The sequence below is a fragment of the Dromaius novaehollandiae genome, chromosome 3, assembly GCF_036370855.1.
Source record: "Dromaius novaehollandiae isolate bDroNov1 chromosome 3, bDroNov1.hap1, whole genome shotgun sequence".
Classification (NCBI taxonomy): domain Eukaryota; kingdom Metazoa; phylum Chordata; class Aves; order Casuariiformes; family Dromaiidae; genus Dromaius; species Dromaius novaehollandiae.
In genome coordinates, this window is record NC_088100.1 from 29,837,731 (window position 1) to 29,853,640 (window position 15,910).

The 15,910-nt window shown below is 37.1% G+C and overlaps 1 protein-coding gene across 1 annotated transcript in view; it reads right to left on the minus strand.

Annotated features, from left to right (window-relative positions):
- Positions 1 to 15,910, minus strand: part of EYS (eyes shut homolog) — a 909,330-nt gene that overhangs the window by 111,917 nt on the left and 781,503 nt on the right. Inside the window, exons 39-40 of the mRNA XM_064508633.1 lie at positions 9,749 to 9,857; positions 6,036 to 6,256 (exon numbers count right to left, since the gene is read on the minus strand). Of these exons, the coding sequence (XP_064364703.1) occupies positions 6,036 to 6,256; positions 9,749 to 9,857 (330 nt within the window). The remainder of the gene's footprint in view (positions 1 to 6,035; positions 6,257 to 9,748; positions 9,858 to 15,910) is intronic.

Here is a 15,910-nt window from a genome sequence, read left to right on the forward strand (position 1 = left end):
AGGACATTTACAAAGAAAAGAAAATAATCTGTTTTTAAAAACTAATAAAATAACAGTCATGTAAAGAATTAGAAATTTAGATTTGTATTAAACCACTCATCAGATATAGCATAGGTTTAAATAAGAGCTGTTGATTCAGAATGATTTTTGTTCTATGCACAGCAGGATTTCTAGTCAAAATATAAATTGCATTTAGATAACACTTATTGTTTACCAGAACGGAGAGGAAGGGCTTTTATACAAGCATAACTTGAAAGTAATGAAAAGAACAAGAGATTTCAAAGTCCACAATATGATGCATTCATTACTTCCATACTATGATAAAATAGTCATTGTGTTTAGTATATAATTGATGATACTCTAACGTTATTAGAAATTGATTTGATTACTTATAAATACAGAATGCATTCTAGTATTTGTTAAAAATGCCCATCTGATTTATGTTTTAAAAAACATATTAAAAAATATGGCATGCCAAATTCTCATTTCACATGCAATATTATAAAATCACTACATCAAAGGCAAAGATTACCTAAGCCTACAAAAATTATTTTGTTACTTTCTAATCACAATCCAATTAGAATGAATTTTGGAAAAGCAAAGATTTTCAGGATGAAGACACCTTATTTATAAATTGAATCCTCAAGTTCTATTACCTCTTCAGTACATCTTCTATTAAGTTATTCTCTTTAATTTACATAAAAAGTGATACACTTAGAAGTTGGGACTGTAGATGTAGACACTAACAATCTAAAACAGGGAAAACATACGGCTCAAACCTTGCTTTCAAAATGGTAACAGCATTTAAGCTGGTGTCTTTATATGCCATTTGTTCCTACTGATGCATCTAAATGGTGCAACAGAAAATCGTCATGACATAGTTGGCTTCACTGGTCCCCAGCTATTCAGACTGAAAATCTGGCCACAGCATGCCATGTTCCCCTTCCAGTCCTTATCAGTTCCCAAAAACTAAAGTGATTATGGAGGCAAGAAACATATCCAGGTCTTATTCTAACGTGAGGGGGGGTATGTGGTTGGAGAACATAACCTCTTTTGGTAAATGAGAAGTTTTTCTATATCCCAATGTGATGACACAGCTTGTATGTCACAAAGTGTCATTTAGTATTAGATGGTGGTCAATAGAATGATCACCTTTCTCTTTTGGGTTATTTCATAACAGTTTTATGTAGTCCAAAACACTTAGCTCTCTTCTCTTGTATTGAAGTTATTTGAGTATCTCTTGCATATTCATCAGCATAGACGCTATGATTTTGAAGCTTCTGGTATGTCTGCTATGTTGCTGCTTGCTCTTCTAACAAAGAGAGGACTTGTGGGTTAACTGGGGTTCTTGCAAATGAATACTGGTGGCAACACTCAGTTACTGATTTTACTTTCCGCAGCTCTCACTAACACAAGGTCTTAAAAAGCCCTTAAAAGCATACTTCGTCTTTTGCTAAACCTATTTAAAGTCAAGGTCTCTGACTTTTGACTTTCCTCTTTGTTGGTTTATTAACACCTACTGACAGAATACTTTTTTGTGTCAGGACCCTGATGACACTACTAGGCCTTACAGGCCCTGCTGGAGGCCTTCCCCCCACACACCCCTGGGCCCAGGACCCCATTTCAGCCCAGCTTCGGGACATCAATCCTGGCCTGAGATATGTTGTAGAAGCCTCTGTTTCCTGTGCTGACACAGTCACGCTTGTGGTTGGCCACAGTCCCCGCTGATCTGGATCCTGACCATGGGCTGATTGCCAAGCCCAGCCCCATCACCATGGAGAATTCGGAAACCTGGGGCTGCCCCTGGCTGCCCGGCTCCCTCATGGGGTGGTGGGACAGGCCCTGGTAGCCATGGACAGCCCCAGCTGCTACTGGCCCCCAGGCTACAGGGAGCAGCTGGCCCATGCAGTGCCCAGACATTTGAGGCATATAAATCCCTATCTTTTACTACTGCAAATACAAAGAGGAACACATTTTGTTTTGCAAAATAAATTTCTTCTGCATAATTATGGTAACTAATAGGGTGAACACTACAATAGCATTTTTATGCTCTGGTGTAGAGAAAAGACAAGTAATAATGTTTTGAGGATGACTGTAAGGAATGTTTCATATATGAGACACACCTGTCTAAGCACAGCAGTACATGTTGACAAGCTCCAGTGCTCATTACAAAACATGGCTGAGATGTTTCCCTATATAACGCTTCATGGTCTTTGAGAAGCAAAAGCTCTAACTGGTTGCCCAGTACACAAAGAATAACATGCAATGAAAAAAATTATTTTTTTGGCACTTAGCAGCGTAAGTGAAATAACTGGGAAATTCTTAAGCAAGTCAATAGCAGTTTTGTAAATGCAGCTTGTTTCATCTGACAAAAATTAATTTTCAATACAACTCATTTTTTTCCAGTAATAAGTAAGCAAATATATATAATTAAAAGTGTAGATGAGAATGGTTTAAATACTACGCAATTTCTCACTCCTGTTGGCTGCATGAAAATAAAATCATTACCTGAAAATAAAAAAGATGTATAGTCCACATGCACCACCTGAACTCTGGGACTGAAGACTGGAAAGTTTTCCCCACAAGTATGCACATAATGTCCTCCTCTGGCTTTTCAATTCTTCCTGCTCCATACACAACATGGTGTGAACCACTACTGGTTGATGAGCAACTAGGTTAATCATCTAGCTGCTAGGATAAAGCAACAAGTAAACTATTGCAGAGCTAAGGGAAAGACTCAAGTATTTCAGCTCCAAGAAGTATCGGAAGATGTTTGTAATCAAAGTATTGAAGGAAGAAGGAGACAACGAGCACAACATACTTTAAAATGAGTTCACTTACTAAATAGAGTCTGTCAGAGTATATCTGTTTACTACATGGATTCGTATTGTTGGCAAGAATTACCTGGACCAGAGAAGGACAAGAACAGTCTATAGGAAAGAATAACGCTCCATTCGTTTTGGGAGATGGATGGATGAAGCACTTACTTAACCTAAGTCTTGAGACATAGATCCAGAAGAAGAGTCAAATTCTGAGGAGTATTCAAGTCCAGATGAAAGAGGTTTTGGAATCAGACCTACCATGGCTGATCTGGACGTATGCAAATCATTGTCTTTCCAAATCTCCTCAATTTGGTCAAACCAGTGAAAGACGGGATCAGTACACAGCAAACTGAAGCATACCTGAAAGGGGTTTCAAATCATGACTTTCTGCTAGGCAGAATCTGTGTAAAATGCTTGCCAGTACTCCTGTAAAATGCCTGCTAGCACAGGCAAATTGACCTCCCAACCTGTCACCCTGTTTAATTTCTCTACAAAGAAAATGGAGAAGGTAAGTAGATGACTTACCAAGAAGTGAATCTTGTAGATGTCACATGGCTAAGTTTCACCACTTCTCAGCAAAGTAGAAGCTATTTGGTTTTCTCTTTGTTGTTTATATGGTATATGGCAATGGAGCTGTGTACCCCCACATGCATGCCATTCTCCAGGACAGAGAATCTTGCACATACTGTGGACAAAATGAAGCTCCAGGACTTCAGGATGCAGGAACTGCTCCTTTAAAGACCTCTAGCCCATAACCTATCCAAATGGGCCTTCCAAATCCTGAGAGAGAAATCTGTTGTGATAGTTTTTGTTGGCAATCTTGACAGCTAGAGGAATGATCAGTTTCTGAAAAAGCAACTCTTATTCTGGCAGATAAACTTTATGAAGTCAGAGCTGTACAACCTGGACGTGAAATATGGCATCTGCATATTCATAATATGGTGAAGGTCACTGAATATGAAGAGTTTGTGAACTAACTGAAGAATATACATAAATACATATGAAAACAAACAAACTACAGACTGACACATAAACTGGTATCTTTCTGTAACTGCTGGCAGGATGTTGGCTAGCCTCACCATCCTGAATTTGATCATGTGGATATGTAATTTTAATTTGCATTTGAGTAAGCTGGGATGCTTCAGGGAAGGTCCATACACAGTTATTAGGCCAGAAGAACCCTCACAGAATAATAAAATCGCTGTAGTTCAAAGGGACCTCTGGAAATCATCTAGCCCAATCGCTCTGCTCAAAGCAGGGTCAGCTAGAGCAGGTTGTCCAGTCAGGTTCTGAATTTCTCCAAGGATGGAGACTCCACAGCCTCTCTGGGAACCTGTTCCAGCACTCAGTCATCCTCACAGCGAAGAAATGTTTTCTTATGTTCAAGTGGAACTTCCTGTGTTTCCGTTTGTGGTTGTTGCCTCTCATCCTGTCACTGGGCACCACCGGCAGGAGTCTGGCTCCGTCTTCTTTACACCCTCCCATCAGGTATTTATAAATGCTGATAAGACCCCCCCCCCAAGCCTGCTCTTCTCTATCATAAATAATCCCAGCTGTCTCAGACTCTCCTCATATGACAGATGCTCCAGTCCCTTCATTATCTGTGTGGCCCTTCACTGGACTTGCTCCAGTAAGTTCATGTCTCTCCTGTACTGGGGACCCAGGACTGGACCCAGCACTCCAGATGTGGCCTGACCAGTGCTAAGTAGAGGGGAAGGAGGCAATGCTCTTCCTCACACAGCCCAGGATGCTGCTGGCCTTCTTTATCAACCCCTGGTGCACATCACCACTGACTAGTCACCAGCTGCACTTTGTGGCACTGATCACAACCCCTGGTGCCCAGCAGTTCAGACAGTTTTGTTTATGAGGATGTTATGGGAGACAGTGTTGAAACCCCAGCTAGCCAAGATAAATACCCACTGCATGCCCCTCATGTACCAGCTCAGCCATCTCATTGTAGAAGGCTACCAGGTTGATCAGTATCTCACGAAGATTTTCCAAATAGGCTGAGGCCATCAGTTTGGAAGCAGAAAGGCAGAAAAACAGATCAAATAGTCATGAATAACCTTATTCAGGAACCAAGCTTCAAATTAAATAGTACTCCACAATGGTAGATGACAGGCCAGTCAGGTTCTGTGCAGTGGAATGACAGAGATATAGTAAGGAGCAACAGAGGAGAAACAGATTCATTACTCCCAAGTACAGACTCAGTTTCACCAGTCTGGTAGGCAGATTGTGTGCTTCTGCACTATTTAAAGTTATCTTGTTTTCATTTATGCTCTAGTCAAACAAAGCTTAAAGATCAAAAACCCATTTGGTGTTCTTGGTATGCTCACATCAGAGAAGAGGAGCAGAAAAGCCCACCTCAAGGGATCTTTAATCTAACAAACACACAGTGGCCCAGATTTTTAAAAGAATTTTAGATTAATATCATTTTTGGCACTTGCCTAGAAGCCTAAGTACAATTTTTAAAATTAACATGGCAGCTACTTCACAAATTCCATCAATTTTGAACAAAGTTGTGGTTCCTAAAAGCTGAACGCCTTAGACAATGGTCAAGTTACTATGACTTAAAAAGTAACAATGCTGCAATTGAACCATCACTACTGCCAGATTTTGTGCTTTTAGCCCAGGTCCCTTTTGGACCCCATTTCCTCTCTGGGCCTGATGCACTATAACTTTCAAAGGTTCTTTATTTCTTCATACACACTGAAGGTGATGATAAAACTCATTCACAGACTACCTTATTAATATTTTTGTAGAATGATGATGAAAGCATGTGCTGTGTCCTCAGAGTAGAGCATGAAGATGGTTGAGGGTATAAGGCTTATTAGGATATATAGTTGTTAGACAGATGGAGTGAGACTTTATGTGATTCTGCCCAAATTATTTATACAAAGAGTCTGATTTAATCACCAAACCTTGTATGGGAACAGATCTAGCTGACCAAGAAGGAACTCTGACAGCAATCCAGCATGCATGCAGCGTTGGTGATGTAATTACATTTTATATCTCTTTTCATGTAAGCAAATAAGATACTAAATCTCTCTAGTTAGGCATGAAGAGCTCACATTTTCTATGTAGCATTATTAGGACAGAAGATAGGTGATTACTTCATTATACAGCAAATTATGATAATTTCTCATTAAGAATGAACTTACCAGCCCCAGAGTGTAAATATATGATAAAGTGATTAAAAAAGGTAACTCTTACCTAGTGCAGGTCCCACCATTGTGACATGGATTATAATCACATATTGGAACATTGCAGTTCTCAACATTCCTTCCTCCAAGAGCCTCATCTATGATGAACAATTCTTTGTTGTTAATTTGAAAATCCCTAACGCATCCTTTATAGCCATGTATCTGTCCAGCACACCGATGAACCTCTGCATGAACAGGAACATTTCCAAGGAATATTGATCCAAAGGTGATCTACAGAAACAAGAAGAGAAACATCAGAAAAGAATGTGGTTTACATATAGCGCAATGTAACTATGAGCAATGGAGGAATAACAAAAGATAAAGGAAATAGCTGTTACTTGAGCTGGCCAAAACCTACAATTTTTAGTTGATGAAAGTATTTTTTAAAATGTGGTTCTCTCTTTATTTTATTTTAATTCATACAAAGAGACTGTTTTTATGTGTGTGTGTATCTTCATATGTGTAAAATACAACACACATCCCAGGAAACACAAACTGGAATTCCCTGCCTTAAACACAACAGACGATAGATACAGTTTTCTGATAGTTCTCCTTATTCTGCACAATGAGTTTTACATTTTTGGGTGAGGGTTGGTGCAGAAACACTGTTCAGTTAGAGAATAAAGATTAGAGATTACAGAATAGATTAAAGAGTGGATTAGAGAATCAAGCAGTTCTTTAGGATCTGGCAATTATGGGACCCCAAAATAGAGGGAACACACAACAAAGATTTCAGATTTCTTGCATGAGTGACAAAAAAGAAAAAGGGCTGCTAAGCTGAAGCTCAGGGGAGAAGGGAAAGCTAGCAGTAGGGAACGGTAGTAAATTCTAGCATCACAAAAACGCCTAGCAACATTCTGATGGAGATGCCAAAGAAACACACACAAGTATTCCACACTAGCCCACAAGGACAGTGCTATGGTATTTCCTGTGCTACCTGATCTTAAAGGCGAACCCTTGTCCATTGCATGTATAGGATCTGTGAGGCATTTAGCACTGTGCATCTCCATTCTAAAGCTGGGTGCCTGACTTTTTGGAGTTCTAACACAGGTTTTCACCATGTCTAACTTCCTTTGCTAAATGTCTGCTACTAAGAATTGAAAAGATCATAATTTTTGCATAAGTGTTTCCGTCTGCAATGCATACACTTGTACAATACCAACAATCCACAAAGAGCATGAAATCTAGCTGATCTGAGTCAGTAGGAATAAATCAAAAGAAGAACAAATATAGCACAGCATGTGCAGAAAGAAAAGATAATTTATTACTAGGAGCCCTTCACTATCATCTGTATTAACTGTGAAGATCTAGAAACAAAAGGAAGAAAACATCACATTGACTTAGCTATAATTCACACATCATACAGTTTTGCTTTGCTGTTTCCTGTATGGCTTTTCTCACACCTTGAGATATGTTGCTGACAATCTCAAGTGAAATTTGGAGTTACAATGAACATGAATACCTCCAGATATTCCTCTATTTACAGTGTTTTTCATTCAGAAAGGAAAGAAATAAGCTAAATGTTTTAGAGCATGGATAAAATTAAATCAGATTTCTCATGTGGAAAGAATTCAGAGACATTGGCTCGGCACTTGTGAAATTCATTTCATATCACTTGACTCTATCCCCTATCAAACAAAGCTATAAACCAGCATAGTTTCAGACAAGATTTGTAAGTAGTATTTGCAGACATTTTCTCTCTGCCTGTGAACCTGTTACAAGAATCAAGCAAAGAACTGGACTGAAATGTAGAGTGTCTATGATTAAGAAAAGTATTTTCAACCTTCCTCTTGCAACATGATCATTTTTATCCTTGGACTTATTTTGCAAAAGCACTAACCTGGGGGCAGATCCAGGGCACCACAGAAAAACTTCAGAGGCTCTGCTTAGTCTCTCGCATCAGCAGTTTTCATCATAATATTTTAGATGCTCAGATTTATGCTAGCACACCATAATATAGACTTCTTCCTCTAAAAGTCCCATTCTGAGTTAAACTGACATAACCAGGATATATTTAAGCAAGTAAAAGACAAGAATTCTTGTAATTCTTGTTAATAACATAATAGGCTTAGCATATAGACTTTCCAAATACTAATTTGAAAATGTCCTTCTTCACTTGGAGCCTGAGTGGTAAGGAAGATTAGCTTGGCAAGTAAGAGGAAGAAACTCATTAGCCCTTCTAGAGATAAGGAAACTTCTTTTCTTTCCTTACTTGTGTACTTGAAAAGAAATTACGGGTTCTGGGAGAATAGTGGCAGATCTGTAAAGCATAGTAATTGGTCATGAGGATCTGACATTCATATTATACACCATGGGAGGGGTTTGTTCTGGATTAACTATAATTTGGTCCCATGAAATGCCCATTAGTGGTTACAGCACATTATGCGCACTGATAGAAAGCACGTTTTGATACAGTTTTATCCTCAATGAATTCAGTTTGTGTGCTCCAAGACTGCTTTGCTACATGAACCAAAGTGTGGTAAGTGGGGATGCTAAGAAGATTCACTTCAAAAACTCACTCCTGATATGAACTAAACCACAACTGTGGACCCAAAAAGAAACAGAGCAGAGTTGTGGGCTTTCTTTGGAACCAAAGACATTTCCTGATTGGGACAAGACAGTTTGTGTTGTAAGATCCTGGAGCATGATATCGAAGCTGGTTGCCTAAAAGTTATTTTTTGAGTAAGGCATTGCTGGCTTCTTCACATGATTAGGTGCTAATGATTAAGCTTTTTCCACAGATTTTCCCTACAGAAGCTGCCAACAGTACTAACTTTATATTCCACCAGAGGGAGTTACAGAAGGAAGAGACAAAGAAAATATCTGCAGTTGAATGTCAGGTTGATCATCTAGAAGCTATGAGAAGAGAGAAGATTAAGGTACAGCAGTATCTAATACAACATAGTTCTTTCTAGCAGACAGAACAAACACCTTGATACTGACTCTGGGAAGAAACAGAAGAAAGTTGGTTCCTAACTTGCATTGCATAGCATGCAATGCACATCATGATTAGTATCACTACAGCTAACCATCCTGCCTTCTAGTGAATGAACTTATTAAGTGAGTGCTTCAGTCACAGTTTAAATTCTGTAGGTGAATACAGAAAACACTTAACAGGTATCCTGCAGAAATAATCTTGTGTTGTTATAACAGAATGCAGGACAAAGAGAGGAGATAGCACAGAGACCAGGAACAACAGAGAAACTCAGATTTACAAAAGCTGGTATATTGCCAATTAGGGTGAGACTTCTGGTGTCAGTTTCAACAAGGAGACAGTCATTTTTCCAATACTGTTCAGAAGGGAACTCCTAGCAACAATACTAATGCCATGTCAAGTCGGTTATGGTTCGTAACTACCCTAGATTTCAAATAAGGGTGACCAGAATTATTGCTAAACAGTAACTGATTTGTTTTTAATAACGCTGTGGCCTTGTTAAATGACTTTTTTCTCTTGCAGTATCAGTGTCTCTTTCATGGACTTTAAGCAGCTGAAATGGATGTTTCAGAGTTAAGTAAACTGAAGATACCAATGGAAATATTATGGATGCTTGATGTAAAAAGACATATTGAATAGAATGTATTTATAATGTTATCTATGGAAAAATTCCATGTCCTCTGCTAAAAAACACTATAATGCATATTCTCCTTTGAGAATAATTAAAGTGCATATGCTGATGAAATGTTCAGAGCAAATAGCTATCTTCTGATGTTTTGGAGACTCACCTGAGATGCTTGATATGACAGAGAGAGTCTGTGTTGTACAGGAGGATTTCCATCTGCAGACATTTCAATCATACAGTAACCTCCAGGACTGCCAACAGGCAACATATAGCTAGAAGGAAACAGAAGATCTCATTATTGTTTATGCTGTTGACAGCAGAGTATTCAAATGTCATACAGAAAGGGCAAGGTGAAAAAGATGCTTATGCCTCCATAAAGGATGACACTCCTTGGACAACAATAATTTCACTTTCATGACTGCATGGACTACCTAAGACATAAAGGATGTACGCTTCTTTTTTAATGTCCCTCTTCTATTTGCTTCCTACTGTTCTTGACTCTAGTGTTTGAAATGTATACAGAGAGAGAGAAGAAAGAGACCTTTACTTTTGTAAGTGTGTACTGATAAATTCTAAGTGCTAACTGTGGTTGACATATGGTCTCCCTAGTACAAGGGATTTCTGGACAAGTAACATCAATGTTGAATGACACTGAACTCCCTAGGTAGAAATTTCCTTTTCCTGCCCTACAGGGGAAACAGAAATGGAATAAGAAATGAAATGCCGCATACCTCTGAGCAGCAAGATTACACTGTGATATAGTTATCGTTACTTGGAAAGCGTGCTGTTAATGTAAACTCTGGTACTGAGCTTCAGAGATTAAAAAGAATATAAGGTTAAGGGAATTTGTAAAGTAAGTACCGACAAACATTCAATAAGACACTGAGAATTCTTCAGGTTCTTTCTATGACGAAATCTGATGAAATGCAAAGACTTTTAACAATAAAAATTAAATCCAACAAGATGATTTTCAAATATATTGTTTTTGTATTTAGAAAGGGAATTTGCATAAACATTATTACAGCAGTGCCAGAATAGGAGAGTGTTAGAATAGGAGAGTGTCCTTTGAAACTGAGCTCTGCAAATTCTGCAGAAGTGCTTCCCATTTCCATCTCCCCTCAGTTTGAATTTTCACTTACTTTAAAAGAGAATGTGATGTATCTTCTTTTGGGAAGTATGCTAAGATTTACTGACTACATGCACAACAGGACATAAAACTCTGCTCAGTAATAACCTATGCAATTAGGTTTCCAGAGTAAGATCTTATATGAGAAAAATGTCACATTTTCACAACAGAATTTACAGAAGAGTCTGAAAAAAAGTTTCAAGTTTAAATGGACTGCCAAATTTTCCATGTTTTAGCTGAACAAAAAGACAATGTCAGGAATTTCATAAACTATATTGTACTGGAGTGGATGAATTTTCATGTTAGGCCATACACATATGCAAAAGTTAACACATTTAAGGCCATGATATCCAAAATACTATGAGCACATATTAGTATTCTCACAAATGACACAGCTCAGCATTGCCAAGGACAAATTTATTCCTGGATGAACCATATCTAAATCTACTATCCTCTCAAATGTCTGTTTTCATACACCACCTGCTTGTTTGTCTGCAGCTGCCACGCTATGATTTATCTTGTGCTATGCCTTCAGCTTTGCTTTTCCACTCATGTGTCTACAGTCTTCTTGTTCTATCCTTCAAACTATAGATACAGTATGAAATTTAGAGTCTCAGCTTTCACCTCTGAAGTTACTTGGAGCACTGTGTTGACATAAATGGATATAATATTTGGTCCTTAATGAATATGGGTACATTTATAACACTCACTGCAGTGCAGTTATTCCTGAGCAGGCAGCAAAAAAACAGTGCAAGTACTAAAACAAGTCACATAGGCAGTATATCTATATCAGCATGGTGACGCACCCATATTAATAAATCCTGCCTTTCCAATAGCTATATTGCTTCTGGTTCCAGAGCTAATTCAGTCAATACTAAAATTCATTGACTTTTCATTGTGTGCTGCTGCATAGGGTTGAAATGTTCCAAATTATTTCACCTTTGTAACTATGCTACATTTTCCCTACTTTTGAAATAGGAAAAACAATGTTTTAAATATTTTACAATGATTTGAGATATGTGAATGGCATCTCCTATTAACATGTTTCAAAACGTGACCTAGATTTCTAGGCTATTCAGATTAGTTTGAAAAATGTTACTTCTTTTTTTAATTTTAGGTAAAAAAAATAATCATCTTGCTTCTAAGTATGTTTTAAGTTCCTCCTTATATAGTCTAAAGTTAGCACAACATTTTCATTTTGAACATAGAGAGACAGAAGTAATGTCTGCTGTTCTGAAGATCAGCTAATTTTCACAGCTTCATTATAAAATTATGTGAGTAGAGTAAACAGAACTTCCTCATCAATAAACAATGGCTATATTGACAGATTGTTTTGCGGTCTCCTTTTCAAACACTTGGAATACGGACAATTTTGGAGTAAGAACTTCCATCTACCCTGATTTCCAACCAATTCTTAATGTATCAAAAATGTCTTGAATTTCATTTATTGTTCCTACTCATATCTCAGTTGCTCGGAATTCTCCAGGTAAATCATAGTGTATAATTTTCTTGAGTAAAAGAAAATTACCCCAGTTTGGATTCTCTTGGGAAAAAACAGCTCCATAACCTTTACATGATGGTTTAGCAGCCAGAGTAGATTCTGCAGCATGTACTCATGGCAATGCTCCTACCCTCCCTCCTCCTCCCCTTTTCAGGAAGGTTTCTGAAGTCTGCATCTGCTGCACTTTTTAAGTCAACTTAAGGTTTAACCCTGCCTATCATGTTGTAACAGTTCAGCCTACAAACAACAAAGGTTTAAATGATGTGACAAAGTTATAACAAAGAATGTCTGATGGAAAAGAAAAAGAACAACACAGTCTTTGCCAGTTTGATCATCTTCAAGCAATGAGCCATCCAAACTCAATTCACTGTTGTAAACTTTGGTTGCAAATGTCTAGTATACATACACTCTCTTACTGTTCTGGGTATATAATTTCTCGTTTGGACTCTTTCCTAAAAAAAAAAAAAAAAAAAGTAGTGGAAGATAAAAAACAGGTGCAATTAAAACAAGCTCTAAAGATCACTCAGTGCTTAAATGGTTTTTACTGTGATGCCTTTATGCAGACAATCACAAATATCCAAAATTCATATAAATACTAACATAATCATCCTTACTCATATGTACCTGGTGATCCATTCTACCTTTAGAGAAATGTGTCAGTCAAAAAAAATCTATAGAAGAAAACACTACCTATAAGCAGCAACTATTATAGAGTAATTTTTACCATTAGAGCTCAACTTCACATAGGAAGTAAAAGATATTTTTCCCCCCACATGTGGAAATGAAAGCTCAAAGAAAAGAAGTGATTTGTCTGATGTCAGAGAGTAGATTAGTGACTGAGCTGTGAGAAAAAAACAGGCTATAAGCAGAAATCTAGTGACCTATATCCTGGAGTGCACACTAAGAATGCTATCACTACTTTCTTCAGTATTTGCTTCTTTCTCTGCAAGCACTTCCAAGTAAGTCATACTTGAAATCTCTATCTGTCTTAGGTCACAGAAATGAAAAACTGTCATTTGAAATGTGAGCAAAAGGAAAACTTTTCATGCTTACATTACCACAAAATTACGGCTGTTTGAATTTGCTAGATTACTCAAATATGCTTAGAATAGCTTTTGGAAGGAGACAGAGCATGGAAAATTTCAGCCCAAAAGACAGTTTTCTGAAAAAATTATGAAAATAATGAAAAATGGCAATTAAAATGGAAACACTATCTCCATCTTTCCTATAGTATTTGAAACCCCAGAGGGCTAAAATATGGACTTATATAATTACAGAGTTTTCAAAAATAATGACCAAGAATGCACTTGAAATATTCTGCAGCAAAAATGACGGGAACTAAAATGCCACTGCATCTAGCTGTACAACTTTTCCTTACAATGCAACATTAAATCTGTGTCTTAATCCTGCAACTGCATAAATACAGCTGTATTCCTGCATGCATCTCATAGAAGAATGAAATCCAATATCCACATTAGAAAAGATAAAAACTGATGAATTATTCTTTTGACATTTTTTCTTTATTTTTCTAATTAACCTCATATGAGAAACTGACCTCACATTAAGAACACCTGAGATAGAAGTGGCTAATCACTGACATCTTTAAATTTTGAAGAAACAATTTTTAGTCCCGTTTCACTTTTTCATTTGTTTAGATGCTGAAGGCATTTTAGTCCATCTGCCTCACATCTCAGTGGCATATTTCAGTTGCATTCAAAGACAGCATATTTTTCCCTCCAGAGACAGTGACAGACTAGTATGCAATATGATTCCTGTTGCAAATTTTTTTGTCAGGCACCAGGACCACTCTGTGTGACTCATGCATACTACACTTGTAATGATATAAAAGGTTTTATAGAGCAGTATAGAACTGGGTATGTGTGGGTGAGGTATGGGAGCATTTTGCAGGGTATTTCTCAAAATAATCTAAATAGGTCTGGAACCATGTGAAGTAACTGTTTGTAGGTGCTAAGCTACAGGCCTGATGTAGTGGAGTATTTGTCTCCTCAGGTTTGAAATAAGAAGAATTTCAGCCTTCTTTTCTGAGCTTGACTTAGAATAACATGATTTTTCAAATCTGTGATGGATTTTATGTAAACTCTTGTTAACAACAAGAATTAGCAAAGGATTTATTACAGGGACTGTTTCTATACAAAAGACTAATGGACCTGAACAGATGCAAAATATAAGTTATTCACATTGATTAATGCCATTACTGGTTCCATCTTGATTAATCATGTGAATGAACATTAAATATCTAGCAAACAGAAGGTATGATATTTACATAACATGTTCACACTTATATAATGCAATTGTGGATATTAAGTATTGGATTAGTTCAGGCTCAGAACTAATATTAAAAGGAACCCTCCTGAGCTAGCTAAGATTGAGGCATTTTTAATTCATATGTTACCTGATATAGTCTTGTTCAAGCAGATGTTCTGGCTTAAACTGTAACAGCTAGTACTCAATGTCAAAAACTTAATCTAACTTCTTTTCAAGTTAGTCACCAGGTGGCACTAAAGGAGCACAGTGGAAAGTATGAAGGCAAAATTCATACTGATGTCTCTTCTAATCATTGGAAAGACTGACTTAAGCCCTAATTGATAGAACGATTGCTTCAGCTTCCAATTTATATAAGGGGAAACAGAGTAAAGTATCTTAAACTGATCACATATTTGACAATATGGATGAGAATAGGTCTGGAGACTGAACTTCTGGAAGACTTTTAACTGCATTCATGCATTATAATTATCTACTGTAATCATGTAAAAATGGTGCATTCATGGTTGTGTAAACATACTTAAGAAAATTTAGTTTATAGCAATTAGCAATATATATATACATAATATAGCAAAATTTTCTATACAGTGCTATGGCTGCAGCCATATTTCTAGCAGATTAGAGACATAACAAAATTAAAATATCAGATCAGCAGCATAAAAAAACAAGTTTATAAAGAGTACTAGCCTCTGACATTGTTCAAGCTGAATTGACACAGTAAGATTTTTTCCTGAATAAAGATTTCATACTGCTACTAGTCTACAGAAAATAGGCTTTCTAGTCTCCTGAAAAATGATTACAAAGTAGTTATACTGCTCTTAATTTTTTGATGTGACAATTGGAGGATTGCATTTAGAACTATCTGCTAATTTTTTTTTCCTACAAGCTGACAAACACTTTAACCCAGTTTAATAACACATCATGGGAAAAAATCCCTACAAAATCCCACATGCCTCTTTACTGGAAAAGTGTTGATATTAAAGAGACAGTCTGAAATAACTCCTGCAAAACACTAAAGCAGCAGCTTCATTTACACCCTTGATTAACCAGAGCAGTTGTCAAGGGAACATCTAACCAGCTGTCAAGCAATATAGGAGATTTTTCAAGAACAGTGATTTTACTTTTGACTGAGCACATGCAATTCACAAGTGTGAAAATCTGCAGTGTGTTTTACATCTTCGGTAATCTCTTGATACTTCCTTCCAAAATTCTTGCATTTATTCTTTTACCTTACAAAAATACCAATTATTTGGATTTTGTTATTAGAAAATACTTTCTCTCTCCCAGATTATCTTCAAAATACTGCTTCCATACAAATGTTCACACAGGTCTTTCCCTTTTCAACAAGGTCATTTTTTAGCATTACTTAGCACTTTCAATTATAACACTAAGAAGTGAAAATTATAAAAATGAAT